Raw genomic sequence first — 25475 nt, 5'->3', positions numbered from 1 at the left:
TGTTTTGAAATAATCTGTTTTTTTTTTTCCTAGTATGGTTTTACTGCTATTGATTTTATATTTCTTGATTTGTTTTATGAGGATTGGTGATGTTTCTCTTTTTCCTTTCTTACGCTGCATACAGAGTCTCTGGCTTGTTGTGGTTTCCAGTTCAGTTTTCATCTGCATATTTCTAGTTATGTGAAGGACTGCACATGTGACTGAGGTGATGTATTCTGCTGGCGTGTGGTTTCTGTGTAGGGCTTTATAGTAGCCTGGCTTGTTCCGTTTTCCTAATAGGAGGTGTATTGGAGTCTTAAGGCCTGGTGTAATATTTTCAGAGTTGCCTTTTCTTAGGTAAGGTGGTTCGTGTTTGAGTGCTGGAAGTTGGTGCTGTTTTGGTATGGGAGGTTTATTATTTATGTAATTTCTGTTCACAGAGAGTACTCTTATCTTTCCCTTGTGTCATTCTTAACAAGCGGGGCCTGTTTTTTTTTTATTTTTTTATTTCTGCCATAGATTGTAATGAGCAGTGTGTCAAACATGTGAGCATTGTCTGTCAGGTGTGTCATGATGGGAAAAAAGTTGAGAACCACTGGTCTAGGGTATTGATATGCAGACATAAGGGGGGAAAGCACAGTCCATAAGCAACGTATGTCAAGCAGCACTGTTGAAATTTCAGGAAGGCTTATCACCCATTAAAAATGTTGCTAGCAGAAACTTTGTATGCATTATCATAAGGCTTGGGGATAACTGCACGGAATGGCAGTTACTAAAGAGAAACATGGAGGGTAACATGCATGGCATGGCAGATAGTACTATCATAAGAAGCTTGCTGGGCAGACTGGATAAGAACATAAGATACTGGGTCTATCAAGCCCAGTATCCTGTTTCCAACAGTGGCCAATCCAAGTTACAAGTAAATGGCAAGTAAGTACCCAAACATTAAATAGATCACATACTATTAATGTCAGCAACAAACAGTGGCTATTCCCTATTTGGTCCTTTTCTGCTGTCATTACTTGTTACTTTGCCAATTATGCCAGCCTCTGCTAGCCAGGAAAGCATAATGGTACCATTCAACGTTTCAGAGGCTGCCGAGAAATCTAGTTGCACCAGAACTGAGACCAAGCCTCCTATTGCAGTTCCTGTGGAGATCCTCTAGCAGGGAGATAAAGACTGCCTCTGTTCTGTATCCAGGTCTGAATCTGGACTGACACAGATTAAGCCAGTTTATATCTTACAACCACATGCTGAGTTGTGGACAGACTGTTTGCTCTATAATTTTGCCCAGAAAAGAAACGTTTGACATTGGGCAGTAGTTTTCTAGTTTATCCTGGTCAGGAAAGGCCGCCTTTATTAGTGGGCACATTGCGGCTCTTTTTAGTGCAGTTGGTGGCAGCCCTTCTGAAAAGGATGAATTTCACAATTTTGATGGCCTTGATCTGAAAGAAATATCTTGAAAAATCAACTAGCTGGGCCAACTGATCTAGCAATTATTACAAAATTGTATGTCTTTTTAGACAAAATATGGGCAAAACCCTAGGGCCTGATTTACTAAACTTTTTACTCTGACAGAATGGGGAAAAGGCTTAATAAATCAGACCCCTTAGTTACATATTCGATTGAGTTGAAAAAAAGACCATAGTTCCATTGACTACAACTTTCTTATGATAGTGAATATGAATGAATGAATGTGATCATAGATCCCACCTCTAATCTGGACTGCAATAAGATGAACTTGGCAAAATGGGGTAAAATATCAGTCTCTTAATATGCATATTAGAAGCATAGGTTAAGATTGTGATTGATGATTGCAGTCAATGTGCTTACTTCTTGGGGAAAAAAAAACAACACTATACAGAAACAGTTAATGAAAAGATGTGCAACGAACCACACTTGTCTCACAAAACACGTTGCAAACAAATATTGAAAATTTTATGTGCTTAGGAATTTATCTCACAATGTGGACCATCATACCACCCTTGGTTGGTTTAGGCAGTAAGCCACGCTTTCAACCATAACGGGTCATATTTAATCATCGGTCCGGAATAGTCTATTAAATTCCTTTAGATTTCTTCAATTTTCTACTTTATTAAATTTACTTTTTTTATCGTTTTTTGTCCATTTATAATAAAATGTTTTTAACGGAGTAAGAAGCGGAATTGCCTTACTTGTGCGGAGTGCCTCCGCGCTTCCGAGATAGTGCCTTCACTCACTTGTGCAGAGCGCCGCTGCGCTTTCAAGACTTCAATTTTCAATGCTGCCGCGCTTAAAAGGCAGCAAATTCCGATCGAGGGTGCTCGTGTGACTTAGAGCTCCTGTAGTCCGTAGTCCGACGTACGTTTCGCAGTTGTGCTGCTTCAGGGACTCTGTCCTAATCGGAAGGGTTAGGCTTAAGAAGTACACAAGGTTAGTTCCCGCCAAACTCTTTCAATATTTAAATGCCTTCGTATTTGCTTCTGTCTAATTCATTGTAATGCCTATAAAAAATGACAATAGATATGAGGCCACTTATATTTTTAGCACCAATATTTCTCAACATAGATTATGCACTCCCAAATGAATTAAAGACTAGAACACGTTTGTAGTCTTCTCTTACCGCGTTCAGTCGCCTAATGCTCTTACCGGCATTCTGCTGAATTGCCGCGAGATCTAGGCTGATTTTATAGAATCACCCAACCACACCTGTGATCTGATTTGACAGAAGAGTGGATTCACATGAAGTGAATCCACTCAATTTCCTTGTTGAGGCCGCCAGGGGTCACTGTATGTAATTCGAAAATCCATCGTTGTTCACATTGTTGTAGTTTTTTAATTCGGTCTCCCTTTCTCCAATGAGGGTGAGGAAAAAAAAACAACCCATGTAAAATGTTTCTTGAATTTTGTTTGCTGTACAGTGTTCCTAATAAAAATATTTTGAAAAAAAAGTTTTTCTTTACTGCTAATTTTAATACTGCTATATCACAACTTTGTATGAACAAAATATACAAACAAAACTCTGCTCCTAAAGTCTACAATACTGAATCTTGTAACCATATGTTTGTGAAAAATAAGCATGAAGCAGAAAGTGAGTTACAAGGAGATTGTCTATTTCCTTTACCCCTGCTTCCCATGTAGAGATAAAAAAAAAGGATATCTGGTAAAGCCAACATTTTGCCAGGCCACTCCTATAAAAAGAAACCCTTGCAACCAGGTCCCAGAATTGTATGCCCCTTTCTTCAGGAGCCAGCAAGGATTCTTCATTTAATATGCTTGACCATTTCTAACAATGAACATGAAATGCTAAGATCACTGGGTTTAATATTTCTAAGGGTTAGTTGCTTGCATAGCGTTTAATTATAAGGGTGTAACGTCAACTATAAAATCAGGTTTAGTAGTGGTTTGGACCTGTCGTGTTTGTGCCGGTGATGTCTGTCTTCATCCCACGCTCTGCGCACGTGCTGGAGGAAAATAGCATGCACAGTTTCACTACTGACCATGCTCACAGCAGACACTGGGGTGCTGGGAAGCTGGGACTCCACGGTGCGATTTTCGACTGTTGTGGCTGGTGAGGGAAGAGCGATTGGGCCTCACTCCTGCCCCTGAAGACCTCTACTTGCACTGCAGTAAAGGGGTGGGGTGGGGGTGTATCTGGGTATAGGGGAATGGGGGACTTGTGTTCTACTCAAGCCAGGTGGAAGGGCATGGTTTCTGGGACAGGATGGTTTCATGGGTGAGGGAGGGGTTGATATGAAATTGGCCATCATTTTGTGATGGACATTCTAAGTTGACTTAGAAAATAGCCACTGCTATTACTAGCAACAGTAACATGGAATAGTTTTTGGGTATTTGCCAGGTTCTTGATGGCCTGGATTGGCCATTGTTGGAAACAGGATATTGGGCTTGATGGACCCTTGGTCTGACCCAGTATGGCATGTTCTTATGTTCTTATTCTCCCTAGTTTATTCTATGATTTGCCAGGTTTTTGTTACAGGAGATGAGTTAAAGTATCTTCAGGTTCTTCAGTACAGCCATGGCTCATGCATTTGAAAAGAGGAAATTGTCCATTTCCTTACAGAACTTCTCTCTGAGATGTTTATGCCTGTGGATGGGGTGTATATAACTCAGTAACCCCCTGATGGTGATTGCCTGTGTTATACCTCTGGGTGGACTCAGTTTTCAGTTGAATGTATCTGTTCCAGTATTCTTCATGCTTGTAAATTGTGCGGTAGTAGCTGTATCCTCTATAATGACTTCAAATTACTCCCAGGGAGGGTAACTTTATAGAAACTCATGTAAGCCTTGCCACAATGCATAAGTTACGCCAATTTTCAAAACAAACTTGGGCGCATGATTTTTGGAAATGATCTGAAATACAGTAGCATGCACAGACTTGCCGTCACAGAGTTACTCATGCTCTTTGCAGCATGTAGCTTATGCGGATTAATTGTTTATGTTTGTTAAATGAAGCGTGCATGTAAATCTCCCTTCCACCTCTCCATGCCTATTTTTTTAATGCACATAAAAGTACACACGAAACCGGGTTATACACATCGTTTTATCCACACAAAACCCATGGAGTTCTATAAGGAGCCATTTAACCGCATAAAACCTGTGTTTTGTGCTTGTAAATGGCTTTGAAAAATACTCCCTTAAATGTGAGACTTCCATTCAATATTTGTCATATTTACACCTGTCATTCAGTGGGCACAGAAGAGGCCTCCTATTTGTTTCTTTTCCAAGACTGTCTCTACCACTTCAGTTAGGGAAAATTATCCCTTGATAGCTTCAAGAAGAAATGACAGTACTTTTCTTTCACACAGAGTTCTCTCTCCCTTTTGCCTGATCCTGTCGCCTAGCAACCTACACACACACACACATACGGTACTGACTGTGACCAAAACCCGCCATCACCCCTATGGCAGGGGTGTACGGACTGAACATTTCACTTCTGCAAGGATGCTACAACCTTCAAACGAGCGCCGAGTTAGATCAGCCTTTTCGCTCAGTTGGCAGTGCTCTATGCCGGTAAACTGAAGTCCTGGGTTCAGTTCCTAGATTAGCGTTCTGCTCCCTGGGAAACCTGCTTCAGAGACAGCATTCACAGCCCGACCCTCAACAGAAGGGGGGAAGGGGAGGGAGTCCTAATCATTGTGCACTTGCGACTCTTAGTAGTGTTGTGTCATAGAACATAACATAAGATATGCCATACCGGGTCAGACCAGTCCATCAAGCCCAGTATTCTGTTTCCAACTGTGGACAGTCCAAATGGCAAGTACCCAAACATTAGATAAATCACAAGCTGCTACTATTGCTTATTAATTACTGTAATAGCAGTTTATGGATTTTTCCTCTAGGAACTTATCCAAACCTTTTTTAAACCCTGTTACACTAACTGCTGTAACCACATCCTCTGGCAATTAATTCCAGAGCTTAACTATGTGCTGAGTGAAAAATAATTTTTTTAGATTTGTTTTAAATGAGCTACTTGCTAACAATGGAGTACTCTCTGGCCCTTTTGTTATCTGAGAGACTAAATAACCAATTTACATTAACTTATTCAAGTCCTTTCATGATTTTGTAGACGTCTATCATATCCCCCCCCTCAGTCACCTCTTCTCCATACTGAACAGCCCTCACTAGCCTTTCTTCATAGGGCAGCCGTACCATGTCCCTTATCATTTTGGTTGCCTTTCTCTGTACTTTCTCCAGTACAGCTATATCCTTTTTGAGATGCTGTAACCAGAACTGCACACAGTATTCAACATACAGTCTCACCATGGAGCAATACAGAGGCATTATGGCATCCTCTGTTTTATTTTCCATTCCCTTCCTAATAATTCCTAACATTCTGTTTGCTTTTTTGATCGCCACAGCACACTGAGCCGACAATTTCAATGTGTTATCCACTATGACGCCTAGATCTCTTTCCTGGGTGGTAACTCCTAAGATAGAAGCTAACATTGTGTAACTACAGCAAGGGCAATTTTTCCCTATATGCAGCATCACTTTGCACTTGTCCATGTTAAATTTCATTTGCCATTTGGAAGCCCAATCTTCTAATCTCGCAAGGTCCTTCTGCAATTCATCACAATCTGCTTGAGATTTAACTACTCTGCTAGCGTGCTCAGATAGTCTCTTGGGACTGTACTTTGTCTTAGGAATTGTCAGGAATCGGTGTCATGGGAAAAGCTTCTTTAATAATAGCAACAGCACAGCTGTCAGGTACTCACAAAGACTTTCTCTTTTTCCAGTCATAGCTACAAACTTCCTGCGATCACCTCACCTCTGTAGCTTCTTGGGACTTCAGCCTCAACCATTCTTAGAGACATCACATCGAGTGACTGGATTTAGGGCTCTCGAATGTAGGGTTATTGGAGGAGTCCTGATTCATGGCCCCAGCCATGACTGTAGTGACTGGGCTAAATGAGTTGGGAGAGCATAGAAAAGAGGAAAAAGAATCCCTGGCAGTTGCAAATGACAAGCTGCTGATGCCAGATCCCTACCCTGGTTCTGTTTGAGCCGGAAACCCAGTTTTGTGAACGGTGTGAACGTTGGCCCCTCTTGCCGTGGCACAGCCTCGTTGGTTGAGTCCTAAGGTTTGTGCCACCAGCAGGCAAACGAGTCATTTCATGGGCCAGGCTAGGACAAGGGCCAGGAGTCTGTAACTATGGGCAGATCTGAAGAGCAGGCAGGGCTGCAGCTGTGGCTGAAGACTAAGCAAAGCTAAGGCTGAAGACTCTAGCCTAAATTGAAGCAAAGCCAAGGCTGAAGGCAGTGGCCGAAGACAAAAGCAAGGCTGAAGCTGCAGACTGTGGCCAAAGTCGAAGCAAGGCTGGAGCTGAGGACGAAGGTGGGTGAAGCAGGCTGAGACTGAAGACAAAGCTTGAATGAAGGCACGGAAAAGGCATGGGACCTGTTGCTGAGACAGTCCTGTGTTGCACAGTCAAGATTTAAATACCCAGCCTTGTGACATCATCAGGAGACAAGTGCATGGGTTCCCACCGTGGGGCAGTCATAGCTTGGCGCACATGCATGCCTAGGATCATGGCAGAAGCGACAGTGTTTCCCTGCCGCATTGAGCGACAGAGCATGGCTGGCGGTGTTTGGGTGAGTGCAGCATCTCGCGGGGCTATCCCTCGAGCAGAAAACATAACACCCAGAGAAGCAGAAGGAAACTGTTGGGTCCCCTCCCATGCACTTCCCCTGTTCCAACCTCCCAAACAGCAGCTCTGAATTGAAATTAGTATTTAGTCGAAAAATATTTTCAATATAGTTATGCTTTAGAAATTAGCTTTCCACAAAGTAGAATACAATCAAAGTGGTATTAGGATACCACAGAATAGGTAATGGGTAGAGATACTTTTATGAATATTTAGCATTTCCCCTATTTCGATGTTTTATCCTCATCTAAGGGTGCTATGGGTCCAGGTTCAGGTCTGGACAGGGAGGAAGACTTCTCTTCTTGGGCCCCTGATGCTGTCGATCACCATCTCAGTGACCACTTCACACTCTAGATCAAATAGTGCCAGGAGGTGCCAGATAGTGAAAAATAAGAGCAAGGAAAACAAAATCAACACAATAGGGAGCAACCAGGAATCACAAAAAGGTTCATCCATTCCTAAAGTCCACACTTAAGTAAAACTCAGTGAAAACACTGGAGTCTGTAGTTGGTGTTCAAATAAAATACAGTCTTTATTGTAACTTAAAGAAGAGGATACAGGTCAAGATGGCAAAAAGAATCAACATACATCCATTGAACAATAAAAAAAAATAACAAAAAAACCCAACTTTCCATTGGAAAGAAATCAATAGAACTAGAGGTCATGAAATAAAACTCCAGGGAGGACGACTCAGAATCAATCAGGAAATATTTCTTCATGGAGAAGGTAGTGAATGCCTGGAATGCTCTTCCAGAGGAGGTAGTGAAGACAACAATCAAGGAATTCAAAGGGGCATGGGATAAACACTGTGGATCCCTAAAGGCTAGAGGTTGGAAGTAAAGAAAAGAGTGCATGAGGGTAACTGGGGTAACTTGCTGGTGTGGCAGTTGCTACCCTTAACAAATAAGCCTTGAAATTGTTAATGCAGCTCCATCTCTGCTTTCTGCTTCAGCGGCAGTGGTAAAAAGGGAACTGGATTCAGACAGCAACCGAGGGTCTAGACTTTTATGGTTTGGGGTGCAAATAAATATGCTGATGCGGCTTTTACTACCTTTAATCACTAAGCCTGATACTTTTGATGCAGCTCCATCATTGCTCTCTGCTTCCACTCCAAGGGTTAAGGGAATCAAACAAGATCCGAGGGCCCTGATTTTTACAGACTGGGAAACTGATAAGCATGAGGATAACCTGCACAGTACAGCAGATACTGGCATGAGCTTGCTGGGCAGACTGGGTGGATCATTTGGTCCTTTTCTGCTGTCATTTCTATGTTTGAAAAATATCCTTACCAGTGAGAGTGGGACAAAAAGAGTGTAGTTCCAGTTCTGTCGTGAACTAGGCTGGTAAAAAGTATCCCCAAGTAAAATATCCAACAAGGGTTCAAAAAAGTCAAACTCTGACTGTAATTCAGCTATAAAAAATTCAAGTCTCGAGTTATTGGCTCAAAAAGCAGCTTCCTTCTCTTTTCCCCATCTGTTAACTGGTCAAATGGACAAAGAGATGTCTGTCCTAGCCCTTTGGGATACTGGGGGTTTGCCCTGCCCTCATTCATGGTCAATCCAAAGATTTCTCAAAACTTCTTCCTCAATACCTCTTTGCCAAACGCTTGAATTGTCTTCTCTGAGATCTCGGGGAAATCTTTTGTTCTTCAGTCCTCTCTTGAAACCCTGGAGAGGTTCAGCTCCTCACGCTCTTCATTAAGATCTAGGGATAATCTCTAGCTGCTCCCCAAACCCTCTTGTTTTGTGATCCTGGGGGAATCTCTGGACTTCTTCCTTCTCCTTAGCACCTGATCCACTGAAGTACTGGGCATGATCCAACTTTCTGTATATCCCAAAAAGCCTATTCCCCACAATGGTGGAGTTATAGCACTAGGAGGAATCAAAAATATCAGTATCCTACTGTCCCTATAGAAAAATCACATAGGGAGAATGTTAGTGACTGGCGTAACCCCATCGCATATATATTTTCATATGTGTTACTTGAGAAAAAAAACATTGAAATAGAAGAATAGGATGTTTTGTTGGTCTCCCATCTCACCAACTAGAATTTGATTCCTTCCACAGCTGCTAGATTCATGAAACATGCAATGTTTTTGACCACAAATAAAGGAGCATATTGACTTTAGGTTACTGTGACCTGTGGAAAATACCAGTGTAACGTGTAGCTGAAGAATGCAAAGCTACGGTATCAAAATTGCTGTGAGTTCAGTGTTGCATTTCCTACAAAAAGAAAATGTTAAGCTCTTACTCGTATGCTTGATCTGTGGAAAAAATCCAGACGGCAGCTTCACAAAATAAGCATTGCTATCTTGGGATGCACCAGTGTGATACATCTGTTGAAGATATTAGAGGAATTGCAACTCCCTATGAATAGTAGAGAATTATGTAGCTTTGTATATAATCTTATACAGAAAGCATGGCAATAGAAATAAGTATTATTAATACTGTGTAGATTGTCATAATGACAGATTTTGAGCTATCCTTGAAACTATCTTTTGCATTGATGTGGGATAGGAGACTTTGACATGTAATAGAGGTGCCTGGTTAAATTGCCATCTGTAAGTTTTGCTGTGATGTGGTTGATAGCATTATTGCTTGTGAAGTTCAGAAGCAAGGGAGTAGATGCAGTAGTAGAGTACAGTTCCTTTCAAAGACAAGGGAAGGTGACTATTATTACCAGGGCTAGTGCCATTGATTTCAGTTGCACAACCTTACTGCAGGCATGGTTGAGACAGAGAAGAGACAGACAAAAAACCAACAACATATTCTTCATTACAGCTGATGCTGCTTTGGTTTTGTTTGGGTTTTTTTGTTGTTTGATTTTTACAATAGTTGTAGAAGATTGAAATATGTTGTTAACATGTGCTAGCATTTTCAGTGTGGTGTCTAAAACATTTAATTAAAATTCTAAACCAAGATCTAGTCATTCATCCTCTGACATGAAAATGGCTGGGCTGCTCTGTTGATGCTTCTTAAAGATGTGGTTATGTTGGCATTGCAGCTCTTAAGGCACTTAACATCTGCCTATATGAAAATGCACACCTAAATTAGGAGCGCATTTACCAAAATACAGACTACCATTGTAAATGATTTCCCAAATATAACTCTTTCCCCAGGAGGACTCTAAAGGCTTGAGATAGGTTACACCCCTTTCCTTCATTACCAATGTTAACTTCTGGGAAGCAACCCGCACAGCACGTTAGCTATTGCTCTTAAGAGAATGCATGGGGGTAATCTGCATGGAGTGGTAGTTACTACTCTTAATAGAACATATGGGGATAACCGGCATGGCACAGCAGCTGTTACCATTAACAGAATGCATGGGGGTAATCTGCATGGAGTAGTAGTTACTACCATTAATAGAACACATGCGGGTAACCTGCACAGCATCTCAGTTATTACTACCAGAATCTTGCTAGGCAGACTGGCTGGACCATTTGTTCATTATCTGCTATCATTGCTATGTTGCTATTGCTAGGTTACCCATAAAAGCATGTGCAAAATTGCTTCCATGTACTTTTACGCATAGAACCACTGGGGTAATTTTCAAAAAGCCCATTTTACGCACGTAAATGCTTTGGAAAATTGCACCCTTTGTTAATAAGTAGTCCCCAGTGATCTGAATGGGGCTTCTATACTAGTAATGCATGTTACTATGCATTATTACATTTTGATACATAAGCCCCTTAGTGTAAGCTAAGATGTATAGAATATTTTCTTATCCCATAATATATATAAAAGGCAGTTTTGCTGATGTATGTTCCTGTGGTGCTTGTTTTCATTCCGGCTGTGCGGGCAGGGGATGTCCCTGTGCACATTGAGTCCAGCAGTTACAAGGGAGGGTGATTTGGAATGAGACACAGATGTTCTCCCAGCTGGCAGGGTTGAGGTAGCAGCCCATGTTGGCTGGGGGATGAATGATGTAGCTGTGGTTGCAAAGAAGCCCATATACTGCCCAGGAAAGAGACAAACAAAACTGAAGCACCCTAAGTGGAATAGGAGGGGAGGGGAGAAAGGGAGAATCAGGGCTGCGGTGTACATGTTGGAAGTTATGTAAGCCTGTCATTTTTGATGGACCTTTTCAGCTCGTTTATGATATAATTAACACTATTATTCATGTGATGCCTGAGATGTTGCGGGAGATGCATTTTAAAACATTAGCAAATGCATTATTTGACAGTAGTCAGGTAAAGTAAGTAGATAACTAGGGGACGCCAGGGGGCAGGACTGTAAAATCATATATACGGCAGCTCTGCTTATTGTTGTCATTTGTTTTCTTTCATTTGTGGCCCGTTAGATTTTTGTAACATACACTGAAACCATTTCAGTGCGCATTAGCACATTTTAACATATACCAAAATGGTTTTGCCGCACATTCAAAAGATTCATGCTCATTAAGACAAAGTGGCAAAAAATCGAAACAAAAAATAACAAAACAAAAATCCCTTGAAGGACATGAAAATAATAAAACCATTTTTTGCCGGCACATGCCTTCTGACTGATTCATCTTTTTGTTTATGATATTCTAAGTAAAGTGCCTGGACGAGGAATCTCTGGTATATTCATGGCAAGCCACAGGAAGTTGCAGATTTTATCATTGAAGCCAATGGTTAATTTCACATCTATTTGCAAATTGTGGTGTTTGACTGCATAACTGTGGACGCTGGAAGTTTTAAAGGGTCAGCCCTGTACCAGAGCATAAAACTAGGATAAAACAGTGTGTCCCCAGTGACCCGTCTATCTGGAAACCCACAGTCAGGGTACATTTATGAAAGGACGTCTATGCCAAGTGGAAATGTTTGAGATTTTTGAGTAGTGTCTGTCATTTTGGGAGGTTTTTTTGTTTTATTTTTACCTGGACTTGTATAGCATGTTGTGAAATCTTTCCTGGAGGAAGAGCAAATTACAATTATACTTAACTCTTTTATCACTCAGGAAGCCATCTTAACTATTCAGAAACCCGTGCCTTTGAAATTTAAAAACCAGCACCATTCTGTTTTGTCACCTTTTCAATGTTCTATGAGAGAGAACCTCATTTTGAACCCTGAGATGCTACCTATGACGTCTGATCCCCCTGAGGCGAGTGGTCAAGCTTTGGTCAAGCTTTGGTCAAGTTTAAGAAAGAGAGTGCTGCACAGTGTTAGGTTTACTTATCAAGAAACAGCTACTGGAGCTGGATAAACATAGCTATCCCACTGCCCCTTCCCTTCAGGCACATACCTTTCTTCCTGATCTCATGGTGCATTACAGTAGTGTCGTCTGTGCGCGTGCACAAACACACACACAGTTTGCAGCCCTACATCAAAGCCCAACAAATAGATACAGTGAAAAAAAGTGTGACTGGAAATTCATGCCCCAGCAGCAAGCATTCCAAATGCAAAATGCAGGAAGGAATCATTGAAATAGCCACGAGTTCAGGGGATTTAATCTAGTTTGTAAAATTTGCTTAGTGCCCTAGGAAATCAAACCATGGAAAGCTGTGTTTTAAAAAGAAGAAAATAAATCTGGCTACCGGTTACATAAAATAAAAAAATAAAAATCAAAATTAGGCACAGTGTACTGCAACTTTAACTCAACTTTGTCATGCATCTTCTCATTCCAATTATCAAGTCAAGTGACTTTCTCTCTCTTGCGCAACCATACCTTTCGCTAAATTAAGCAATTAACTTTTGCTGACGTTATCTGTGTCGTAATGTTCATCGGTGGTTTGGATGAGCTCAGAGGATTCTAAGATATGAAGGAAAGCCAGAAATTAACTGGGGTCTGTGGCATTGCACCAGGAAATAAACTGGGCAAACCAGATGAACTTTATGGTCCTTATTTGCCATCACGTTTTACATGTCTGTGTTTGAAGGAGGAGCTTTTATTAAGATGAATTGAATTTTGCCCATCTGTAGAAGGAAGTAAGAATATATGATGCATCTGCCGTCATATCTGAGTCTTGAATAAAGCAGAAATATTATCAATAGATAAGAAAAGGTTTCCAAAACTGGCTTGGATAAGGAGCTATATTCTACAGACACACTCTATGGCTGGCAGGTGGAATAAATCCTTGGCAGACTTGAATCACTTGGTATTTTTCTGCTGTCATCTACTACATTACTAAGTTAAATCCCCCAAACAAACATCATTAGTATCCGCTGCTTAGTACCTTTTTTTGTGAGTGTGTGTTCGGATTGAATGCTGTAATATTCTCTGAAAAGTGAGGACTCAAGACCAGGGCTGGAACAGCCCAAGCTGATGATGGAAGCTATTTTTTTTCCTTTAGGAGGCTGGATTTGGCCTTTCAGGAGAAATGCAGCCTGTGCAGCACCAGTGCTTTTCCTGCCTTAAAGTGTTGTCCTATTTTTTTTAAATGCAACTCAGTGTAGATGGTTATTTGTTAAAGAATAACCCTCCATCACTTTAAGGATTTGTCCAGCTTGATGCATGGTTTAGATATTATGCAATAGTTATTAAAACTGATGTGAGAGCAGTGGTGAAAACAAAATGTTATAATAATTTGTCCAGGCTTAAAACATAGCCAGTGAAGAGCATATTTTCAAGATGTAAATCACTTGCTTGACTCACATTCCTCTTAAAGTCTTTACCCAGATGACTTCTGTATTGTGCTAGCAGACATAGGATTCAAGGAATACTTTTTTTTTTTTTTTTTTTACGGGTTTAGTGTTATACAGAATGGACGTTCATATTTCTACTGATTCGGGGACTGTATGCATTGTTTCTTCCTGAGATAATTAAAATAGAACAGGTATTTTTAGCAGTACCACATTACATGATATCTCAAGTTGATGTCTTTATAGACATGAGCTGAAAAATTAATGACCATGAATCTCAATTCCGGTGCCACCCAAAATGAGCTGATTTTTCTAAGAGGTGAAGATGATCAGATCACGAGCGCTACTCATGATCCAGGGTGCTAAAATCAAAGCTAAATGTTACCTCCACCTGCAGGGAAATCTCTGGAACCTGGAGTACAGGTTTACATCGTGGTTCATAATTGTAATGTTTTAATTAAATATTTGCCCAGTCTCTTGACAATTATTATTTTTATTTATTTAAACGTAATGTCCTGTTCTACAGCCCTGTTCATATTTAAGCAGCATTCAAATGGCATTTTCCAATCTGAACTTGAAAAAGTTGAAATGGGGCCATCAAACAGTCCTGTGGTACTCTAGTGGCTCTCAGTCAGCAGTCAGGCCTCACTGTTTCCCCTCTGCTGCTGAGAGGCTTAGAGCAGAAAGAAGAAATGAGAATTTAGTAGGTGGAGATGGGCTACAAAAAATCCATCCTTGGGGGAAACTTAAAATGAATAATGAACAGTAGTTACATTTGTAACCCTAACATAAAGGGATTCAGCAGTTCAAGAACTCGCAGTCAGAAAACTGGCTGGCCCTTGGGTACTCTTAAAAGAAGAAAAAATTAGCCATCATGGAGAAGCAAAGATTATGATGGCAGATATGGACTAGGAATGTGCATTTGCTTTTAAATGAAATGAAAAATGTGTGACACCACCTGTATTTTATTTAAAAGAAAATACCCCTCCAGAATTAAAACTTTATTTTGTTGACATTTGTTTTGTAAACCCAACAATAAGAAATTAAAAAGCAAAATTAACCCTCCACTCCTGGTCTTTATTCATAATCTCCCTCCAGACCTCCATCTGAGGTCTCTTACCCCCTTCCTAGGGTTGGCAAAGTAGAAAGGGGCAGGAGAGATCCCCAGTCAATCCTGCCCCACCAGGTCCCAGTTTGAAAATGATGCCTAACCTCATGTGCTGTTTTCAAACTGGGACCTGGAGGTGGGAAAAGCGACTGGGACAACTTTCCGAGACCTCAAGAAGAAAGTAAGAAGCCTCTGGGTGTCTGTGGGGGGGGGGGGGGGGTGCTTATTTATAAGAAGGGGCCAGGGTTAATTTTGCTCTTTTGATGGGGGGAGAGATGGGTACAGTTTTTTTTTTCTTTACCCTTTTTAAAAAATATTAAATATTTATTTTAGTGCAGTAAACAAACAGTGCAGAAATAAACATTAAATAAAACCTCCTGAAACAAAATCTCGCTCTGTTATGTCTCTGAACACTTTGTGAGAATCATAAGTAATATTTTATAACATTTAATGTCACGTATGATCTATCTTAATTTAACCATTATCATTGTAAGATACTTGTTTACTGATATTTACATTGGTCTAAACCATTTTGTTTTTGTTTCTTTTTTTAAATACTTGTCTGTGTTATCCAAGAATGGAATCCCTTCCTGAATATTGAGCGAGTAATTAGTTTTTCACTTATATAGACTAGAAATTGCTAACAGGGGCCCCAACAATACAGCATTTTATGTCAGCCATTAATTTCCTGGAAAGTCCAATAATATATGATTTAACCTGGCAGCTGTGACCATTTGTCACTAAGGGGGGGGGGGGGGGCAGGAGCATCAGCAGCACACACTCGCAGATTCCAAAATATCATAGAGACCAGATGTGGGGTAAAATTGGCCGCAGCTTTAATAATAATAATAATAATAATATACAACCATAACCGTGTACCCGAGCCATAACAGAGATCAAGCTGTCAAAGCTCCCCCTTTTGTGCAGGCAGCACATCACCTCCAGCCCGGGGCCCACCGCAACCAGGCAAGGCCCTGTCCTCCGGGAGATAATTATCTCAGGGCATTCCCAGTCAACCGCCTCACCCAAGGAAGGTGACTGCCAATCGAAGGGTGGGGGCGTCTGGTGTGCCACCGCTCCGGGGCAAGCAAGCCCTGGTGACAGACAGCCCCCATCGCATCAAAGTATAGTGTACCACATGCTGTGAACTGCCTCCAACTAGTGACCCCCTTCCTGCCTTGGGTACCCCCGTCCCTCTGCGACAAGAAAACAAACATAACCAATTCTTACTAACAACAATCTGACTAGCAGATATAACCACATCATTAAAGGGGTGGGTTCACAGTGAAGGCAGCAGTATGGGGAACAGGAGCCGAAAGGGACGGAGGCCAGGGTGTGTGTTGCCCCGAGATCCTCACGTATAGTGTGGGTAACTCTCAAGCAGTGGTACTTCCTCTTGATTGTCATGGATGCAATAATCAATCAGCGCAGAAATGCCCGTCCCATTGAGATTACCCGTCAAAAGCCAGGCTCCCAATTAGGGACTGCACGATGGTTAGGGTTACCTTGTGAGCCAGGTATGCACCATGGATCAGTTCAGCTAGCTTCTGAATTTTATTGCCCGGGAGCATGGGCAAGATTTGAATGATGTCAAGCTCGATGCCAAGGAAGTAAGCACCTTAGTAGCCTGCGGAATGCCAAAATCTCTGGCCATGATTTGAAAGCTGTCAAAGAGGAGATCATGACACACACTTGAGTCACAAGAGCCAACGAATAGAAAATTGTCCAAGTAGTGAACGATGCTTGTTAAACTGGTGTGCTGGGACAACTTCCAATGCAAGAAGGTGCTAAAAGCCTCAGAGCACTCTATGGGCATGTACCTATTAAAGTAATAAGCACCCTTAAAGAAGAACCCCCAGCAGAGGGAAGTCATCCGGATGTACAGGTAGGAGGCGTAAGGCAGACTTTGTCCACCTTAGCCAATCCCTGAGGAGGTCGTGTGCTGTTTGAGGAGGCATATTGGACCGTGCATGCCTCCTGGGGGATGAAATCATTCACAGCCTGACCATCTGGTAAGAAGGCTTATGTATAAGCCTAAACTTAACCACATTTTTCTTGGGCACCACCACCAGTGATGATAAAACTATTCTGTCGAAAGGAGGTAGGGAGAAGAGGTCTACCTCCCTACTGAGACTAATCTCCACCGTCCGTTTTTCCCTCACCACCTCGGCAAACCTGGTTGCAGAAGATGCATTCATGTGACTTGACGGGTTCATAGTAACTGCAGCACGCCTATTAGGGTAAAGGCTGAGACTAGTCTTCAGCTGCTCCCACCTAACTGGAGTTAGGGCTCTTACGTAAGGACTACTTGCCTCTAACACCGGGAGCTTTCTTTGTGCATTTGGTGGTGGGGTGACTCATGGTGCAGGAGGCACAAGTGTGTTTGTACTTACATTCCTGCGCCGTACATCCCCCCTTTATTAAATCACCAACAGTCTTCAGTGGTGAGGTGAGATGCTCGTCCCTGACCTTGGGAGCCCCCCCTGGGGCCAAAGGGAGCGATCGGTAGCTTGGGCATCCGAGCTCCACGCTGTCATGTGGGTCAGCCACAACTCGATGTCATGAGTGCCCTAGGACATGCTCAGGATCTCCGCCATCCTCTCCCTGAACCGCTCGTCATAGTTTAACCAAGCAAATCTCTCGTATGTAGAATGAGCACTGACAATGGTGTCCAAGTAGAACCACATCGCCAAGTGCTGTGAAGGGTCAGTTCGGCCAGCTAATGATGCCATCATGCAAAGGACTGCACCCAGTTCTTAATACTCCTTGGGACCCGCTTGGGACTCGTGGGAGCTTCCTGTCACCTGAGTCCCTTGCACAACCCTTCCTCATGTCTGTGCCCTTCCATCAGACTAAATATGTCGACGTACTGGCGACGGCGTATGCGGCGGTGGAACAAACACAGGACACACTGCCAAAGCTACATTGTAGTGTTTAAGGGCAGGAAAGCCTGCGCTAATAGCGGTGGTGTTCTGCGATTCCTCCGCCACCGATGACCCACACGAAACAGAGGAGGATACTGATGAGGAACTTCTATTGCCCGAGGAATCGGAGCGATGGGAATGTCTTCTGCTTTTTCCTTTATGCCTCCACCCTGCAGTCTTGTTGCCCTCTGTAGGAGGCTGTTCAGTAGCTACCCTGTCGACCGCTGGCGATCGAGTAGAGGTCTCCCCAGCCCCATCCAAAGGAATAACAATGTTAGTCACCTTTGGCAGACAGGGGACATTGACCGTACCATAGGGGCTGGAGCAGGATCTGCATTGGTGGTCTTCTGAGATCCAGTGTGCCTGAAGGACTGGTACTCTTGCTAGGAGCTGAGGCACAAGCTGAAGCCGGGGCCAAGCATCCTTCACGGCGCAAGGGAACTGGTGCCACGGGCTCCTGCAGTGCAGGCAGGATGCTGTGCTGGGCTTGCAGGCACATAGCATACCCAGAAACCCATTGCCCAGTGCCAAGGGATATCCCAGGTTGCCATTGCAATTGGGCCCCATGATAAAAACTAGGAGGACTCGAGTATGGCCACACAGGCCAGGGAATGAGGTACAGCCTCTGTAGCCCTCCAAGCCGGTATCTGAACCATGGTGCACTGTATGGAAAAGTGGGATAGTTGTATGGCTGGGCTCCCCAGCTGAATATCACCCTGTTCCCGCAGGGGTGAAACAGCCTGGCTGGCTGGCTGGCTGCATGATTCCCATGAGGTCTCCACCCCACTGGCTGGAGGGCCAATGGGGAGGATTGAGGGATGCAACCACCTCCAGCAGGGTGACTATCCTCAGGAAGCACCGATCCCGGCCCCCTTGCTGCACTGCCAGTCTCTCGTGTATTCAAGTTGGCTGGCAAGTCCCTAGGAGGGAACTGGACCTTTGACTGACTCCTCCTCGAGGTTCCTTGCGGTCTCTTAGCACTGTGCCCCCGCCGGGTGGGGGGGTGGGGGGGGTTTGGATGGCGATACACCCAGTGATTCCTCATTGGGAGGAGCTGTGCTGTCGGGATCTCCCCGTGGGGCTGAGCAGTGAGCTGGGGCTCTCTGTTTGTGACCACGCGGCATGGCTGCAAGATAAAAACAATGTGGCGAATGCGGGCAACAATCCCACTACCTCTCAAATGCTACGTGAGCACTCTACCATTTGAGCTAATTCCCCAGGAGATGGACCTACCAGAACTCACAGCAAAGACAGCCGTGCGGGGAGCAGGAGCTGAAAGGGACGGGGCAAAGGCGTGTTGCCAGATACCTCCCCATGCTGCTGCCTCCACCTCCCGGGACGGTCTTCGGGTTTCAAACGGTCCAATGGGTCATCCCAGAACGACTCGATGCGCCCCCCCAGACTCGCAACATCGGGGCCCTCCCTCCATTCTGCCCCTTCGCCCTTTCTCCCTCCCATTGCTGGCCTCGCGGTGCTTGGCCACACATTCCCGCACCAGCGGGATGATGATAGCATATTAGCAGCGTCAATGCATGGCGCCATCACCACTCTTGCCTGCAACGATGCCTCCTGCCCCACTGGCGAGCAACTGGTGGTTGCCGCGGTCCCCCCTCCCCTTCCCGCTCCAGGCACGGTACTGGGTTACCGGTGGCATCTGTACACCGGCCCGTCACTGCGTATTATTCAATGGAGGCTTTGCTTTGTGATACATCAAATAGCCCAAAACCAAATTATAGCTTTAAAGCTGATTGTCCTTTCAGTGATAATCTTGGCCATTGACTATGCAAGAGAATTGTTTCCTATTTTCTGTTCTAGCCCGAAAGAAAGCAGGAAACAAACAATCCGTGACCCACATGGGTGGGCTTATGAATGTGATTGTCAGTGCATTGACCACGCTGTTACAAATTTCATTTTTTTCCCATCTTTTTAAAAATAATTTTAAGGGTAGCACTGGATAAAAAAGTTTCTCAATTTAGGAACGTGCCAATACAATTGAAAACAGCCATTTCCTCTTGAATGACTCTTTAATGATTGTAGGAGCTTAGAATGTCACTGAAGGATAACTTTCATGATAGCTTTGGGGTTCTAATTGTGCATTTATTGCATAAAACAAATTGAAACTTGAATCTGTTTAAAAAGAAGAAAATAACATCCTTTATCAAGATCTGTAAATGAAATCGGTGGAAGTAAACCAAGCAAACATTACTGTCTTTGACAAGGTGACACAAAATGCGCAAATATGTCTGGAATACAACACCAATTCTTTTGGTTTCATGTTTTCAGGGCCGGCAGAAGTTCCCATGATGTCGCCCAATGGGTCAATTCCGCCCATACATGTGCCTCCTGGTTACATCTCGCAGGTAGGTTAACAGGAAAAGTATTTCAACTTGAAGATGAGATGACTTGGGGAGGGGAATAACTTTGAAGTCAAAACCAGATTTTTGAAAAATGTTTGTGAACTGGGGAGATCTTAAAATGTTGGAGTATTGGAGAAGTTTACGCTGAGAAAAATGCATTTGTTGATTTTGTAGATTTCATTGTTTGGTATTTACAGTAATGCATTGTCAGTTTAAGAGTAAATGGTGCTAAAGGAGAATATTCCACTTTCCTATATACTTGCAGGGTAGATCAGGTGACTGTTTTAGGGGCCTACTTACTAAACTGCATTAAAACCTTACATTTAACTTATTTACTAAAAGCTTTATGCCCTTGTTAGCAGTAACGTAATTCAGTAAATTGGCTCAACAATCTGAGAACATAAATTTAGCACTTTTCCAGTTCTAATAAGTCCACTTCTATCATAGCAGGCGGTAGCATGTTCACTACAGGGTATTGTTCTACATCTTACCTTTCCATTGGATTACACCTGTACATTAGAGTTGTGCACACTATTTTTTATTTATTTTTTTGTTTCAGCCTCTTTTTGGCACATTTGTTCTGTTTCATTAGGGGTAGTAGTTGTATAAATACCATTTTACGTACATAAAATTGAATTATACACACAGACGCTAACTTTCAAACTGGCACCTGGGCACACAGCACATGCGTGTACCAGCACGCTCCCAGGGACACGGCCATTTTACAGTTTGTGCGCACATATGTTAAAAAAAAAATAACCTGAGCATATGCCCAATTTTAAAAATGTGCACGAATAGGCATGTAAATCCCGATTCTACCATGTAAGTTAGTGAATTTTAAAAAGGGAATGCATCCTCGCCATTGCCAGTTTCACCAGTTCATCCACCAGTTTTCCCAGTTAAGAGCTAGGCCCTCTAAACCCTCCTGGTTTGATAAGTCTGCCCTCCCCCCAGACCTTTTAAACCCCTGAGAAATGGTTTACTCTTTTTATTTTTCAACTTTCACCTCCTTCATAGCAGAAGTAAACGTAAGCAGCAAGGCATCAGGGTGTGTGTCCAGGTGCATAAGTACTTACATGCACATCTCTTGGCCAGTCCTCGAAAGTCCCGTGCCCTGCCATGCCCCTTTTTGAAAACTTTTGAGATGTCTGCGCAGTGGGAGATACACACTTTTCTGGGTGGCTTTTAAAATTCACTGGGCGCACATGAGCCCAACCAGTGTGTGGATTTTCTGATTTTGGCACGTGCCAGGCTTTTAAAAATTCACCTCATAGTTTGTACTTACGTGCATAAAATCAAATTTTATGCACACACAAACTTCTGAAATGAATGAAAATGTATGCACATCCCTACTGTACATGCTTTTTTTTTTTTTTTGTGTTGAAATCTTTTATTAAGTTTTTATAAGAAGAACAACAGAAGCAAAACAGTACAATGTTTGCATAATAAGAGTACAATGCTCACATAACAAAGAGACAATGCTCGCATAACAAAAAGAGCTATCAGAACTACCAAAACCAGCGTGACACATCACAAATGGAAATACATAGCTGTAATAAGCATAAGTCAAACTAGTAGGGTAGCACGCGAGAAACCAGTAAACAAGCAAGCAGAAAGTAAAGAAAAGGATATGATAGCAAAGAAGCTAAGGGCACGAAAGGAAAGAAAAGATAGAGAGAGACAAAGAGAAGAAGAGGTAGGGAGAGGAAAGAGGGGTAGTAAAGAAAAAGCCAGAGAGAAAGAGGAGAGGAGTGGAATGCCTCGGTGTTAAGAAGAATTTTGAGAGATAGGACAAAAAAAACTAAACGTAAATAATAGTTTAAGGATGTAGCTGTAGGTAAACGTCCAATGGTTTCCACACTTGTGACCAAGCGGCGAGCCGCTTAACCTTCACCGCCATTGCTTTTTCATATTTCACATATAAACATACAGAATTCCACCAAAGGTGCTCCGACAAAAGATCACTACGCTTCCAATTCGAAAGAATGTTATGGTGCGCAATAGTTAAAAGGAAGTCCAATAATTTGCATTGGGGGTCAGATAGGATTATATTTGGATGGGCTCCTTTCAAAATAGTGACAGAGTAGGATAAGGGCACCGTGAACTGAAAAATCTCAGTTATTGTCTGCCATACTTTAGTCCAAAAAAGGAATGTATGCGGACATGAGAATAACATATGCTGTAGCGTGGCATTACTACTATTACATGTCCAACAATGATGGGAGGAAAGAACTCTGGCCCTGTGAAGCTTCCAAGGCGTCCTTACTCTACATGCTTTTAATCGCCTCCTTTCAAGTCCATAAACTGCACGTTTTCTTGGGGGGGCATTTTTCAAACTATCTGCATTGAAATGAGGACCGTGTGTACTTTTTACCTGGGTCTTTGCACTAATTTTCAAGGCAAAAGTATGTTCACACTGTGGGGCGGATTTTAAAAGGCCTGCATGCGTAAATCCTTCTGGATTTACGCGCTCAGGGCCCTTGCGCACCTGCGGCCTATTTTGCATAGGCTGCAGGTGCGCGTAAAGCTCCGGGATGCGCGTAAGTCCCGGGGCTTTCGAAAAGGGGCGGGAGGGGGCGTGTCCATGGGCATGCCGCGGCGTTTCGGGGGCGTTTCGGGGGCGTGGTCGAGGCCTCCGGACCAGCCCCCGGGACCGGAGGACGGAGCGGGGCTGCCGGCCGGCGCGCGCAAAGTTATGCCTGCTTTCAGCAGGCATAACTTTGCCGACAAAGGTAAGGGGGGAAGGAGAAGGAAAGTTCCCTCCGAATTCCCTCCAAGGCCGCTCCGATTTCGGAGCGGCCTTGGAGGGAACAGGCAGCGCGCGCTGGGCTCGGCGCGCGCAGGTTGCACAAATGTGCACCCCCTTGTGCGCGCCGACCCCGGATTTTATAAGATACGCGCGTAGCCTATAAAATCCAGCGTACTTTTGTTTGCGCCTGGTGCCCGAACAAAAGTACGTGATCGCGTATTTTTTAAAGATCTACCCCTGTGGCTTTGAAGCTTGCCATGAGTGCACCTGGCCACTTGCCTCCTGCTTTTTGTGAGGGCAGATTTTTTGCTGGACAAGTATGTGTGAAAATTACATATCTCTCGAAAAGCTGCTGTAGCATCACAATTTTTTCAAGCAGAATTTATGGAACCACCTCAAGTGAGAGAAACTATTTTTTAAATTCACCAGACCTCATAAACCGGCATACTTAGTAATGCTAAATTAGCATGAAGTGTCTTTGCCCACGTTTATAATCATAGGTCATAGTTATATAAATTTTTATGCTTGCGTGCTTTCGTGGAAAATGAAAATAGTGATATAAAACTTTTTACTTATTCTTTTTCAAGTCACATTGACGGAACTTAGCTTAAGTGAAGAAACGCCATGTTCTTCAGATGAGGCTAGCATGGAAAAAGCCCGACACTGGATCCGTGTTTCGGCTCATGCCTTCGTCGGGGGCCGAATTAGATGGTGCTAGGAACGGCTTGGGAATGGCGGCGTCTGCCGATACTGCGTCTCTTCCACCTAGCAAAAATTTATATAACTATGACCTATGATTATAAACGTGGGCAAAGACACTTCATGCTAATTTAGCATTACTAAGTATGCCGGTTTATGAGGTCTGGTGAATTTAAAAAATAGTTTCTCTCACTTGAGGTGGTTCCATAAATTCTGCTTGAAAAAATTGAGATGCTACAGCAGCTTTTCGAGAGATCTACATTTTGCTGTTATCACTGTAGATAATTTTTATAGAGAGTCTTTTTGAAAATTACATATGCCATCTACGTGTGTATTTTTTCCCCCTCCCCCCTTCCCCGACCTAAATACACTCCTAGGAGTGCTGCCTCTTGTTGTAACCAAAACTACGCACATTGTGGAACTCTCAGGCCGATTCAGTATGGTGTGCTCGGGCGAGTGCATCTTTAGCCTCGGTTTGGCCGTGCGTTTTCGACGCGCGGTTTTTACCCCTTATACAGTATGGGGTAATAGCGCGTCGAAAACGCGCAGCCAACCCCCCCGAAACTAATAGCGCCCGCAACATGCAAATGCATGTTGACGGCCCTATTAGTTATTACCGCGCAATACAGAAAGTAAAATGTGCAGCCAAGCCGCACATTTTACTTTCTGAAATTGCCTGCCCAAAGGCAGAAGTTAATTTCGGCCGGCACAGGGAAAGTGTACAGAAAAGCACTGTACACCCTCTGACTTAATATCATAGCCATATTGTCGGAGGCCCCAAAATTTAAAAAAAAATTTTAATTTAAAAAAAAAAAAAAAAAGTTTAATCTGCCTGCGGGTTGGAAGATGGACGCTCAGTTTAGCCAGCATCCATTTTCAGAACCTGTGGCTGTCAGTGGGTTCGAGAACCAACGCCGGTAAAAATTGAGCGTCGGCTGTCAAACCCGCTGACAGCCGCCGCTTCTGTCAAAAAGGAGGCGCTAGGGACGCGCGGTAAAAGGAGGCGCTAGTGTCCCTAGTGCCTCCTTTTACCGTGGGCTCTCATTTAAATACTCGATCGTGCGCCCAGGAGAGTGGCCTGGGAGCGCGGGCGCTCGCCTTGGAGCGCCGGCTCTCCTGCGGTTTTTACTGTATCGACCCGATTGTGCAGACTTTTTAGCTGCATTGAGAGACAGCCAGTTAACTAGTAAAATGTTTTTTGTTTTTTCTTACCTAGTTAATCGCTGTGAAAATAATCCTTCCCATGGATTTCTGACCTTTTTAGCTTTTTTTTTTTTTTTTTTTGACTGGGAGATTGGTAGTGCTACAGAAATATAAGCAGAAGAAAAGATGGAGGTGATTTCTTCATGGTCATTCCTCTATATAGCTAAAGAGCTTAAGTTTTTGTTGCCTGTTAGCAACACACAATAATTGTATAAAAATTGTTGAAATACATGGTTAACTTGACTCCTACAGTGGACAGAGGGAAAAAAAACAAAGGCAAACTGAGTTTTGGTGGAGTTAGTTATTGGTGTCAGTTTTATTCTCTGAACTTGAAAATCAACATCCTCTTAGAGCTCATTTCATTTGAGTATGTTTTACAATAGAATGCTTGGTAATCATGAGCCAAAAATTGAAGAAATACCATTGAACTCCACCACCCTCTCCACTACTAATACAGGATGCAAGAGTATGAAATTCCTTTATTTTTTTTTTCTTTTTGTTAATTCTAGTGCTTTTTCAAATATAACTAACTTGTTGCTCTTTGATTGTCATCCATATAATTTTTAACCAGTTGGCTCAGTTCTTTTGCTAATGAGGATGTTCACATGTTAATTCCAGAATGATACTTCTAATTGATCCCAGTAGTTAGTGTTTGCTAATCATTATTCAATATGGTTCTTTCCACTTTATTTATATATAATATGTGTAGCTCACTAATCCACAGAGGTCCGTAGATTATAATAAATATACAC

The 25475-nt window shown here is 42.9% G+C and overlaps 1 protein-coding gene across 3 annotated transcripts in view; it reads left to right on the top strand.

Moving 5' to 3' along the window:
- The window catches only part of FNDC3B (fibronectin type III domain containing 3B), a 679078-nt gene that overhangs the window by 362865 nt on the left and 290738 nt on the right, over positions 1-25475 (top strand). For all 3 annotated transcript variants that reach the window (XM_029615068.1, XM_029615066.1, XM_029615067.1), the window contains exon 4: positions 19999-20075. In XM_029615068.1, coding sequence (XP_029470928.1) covers positions 19999-20075 — 77 coding nt within the window. The remainder of the gene's footprint in view (positions 1-19998; positions 20076-25475) is intronic.

The sequence above is a fragment of the Rhinatrema bivittatum genome, chromosome 9, assembly GCF_901001135.1.
Source record: "Rhinatrema bivittatum chromosome 9, aRhiBiv1.1, whole genome shotgun sequence".
NCBI lineage: Eukaryota > Metazoa > Chordata > Amphibia > Gymnophiona > Rhinatrematidae > Rhinatrema > Rhinatrema bivittatum.
The sequence above is the reverse complement of the archived record's forward strand: the minus strand, read 5'-3'. Positions and strand labels throughout refer to the sequence as shown.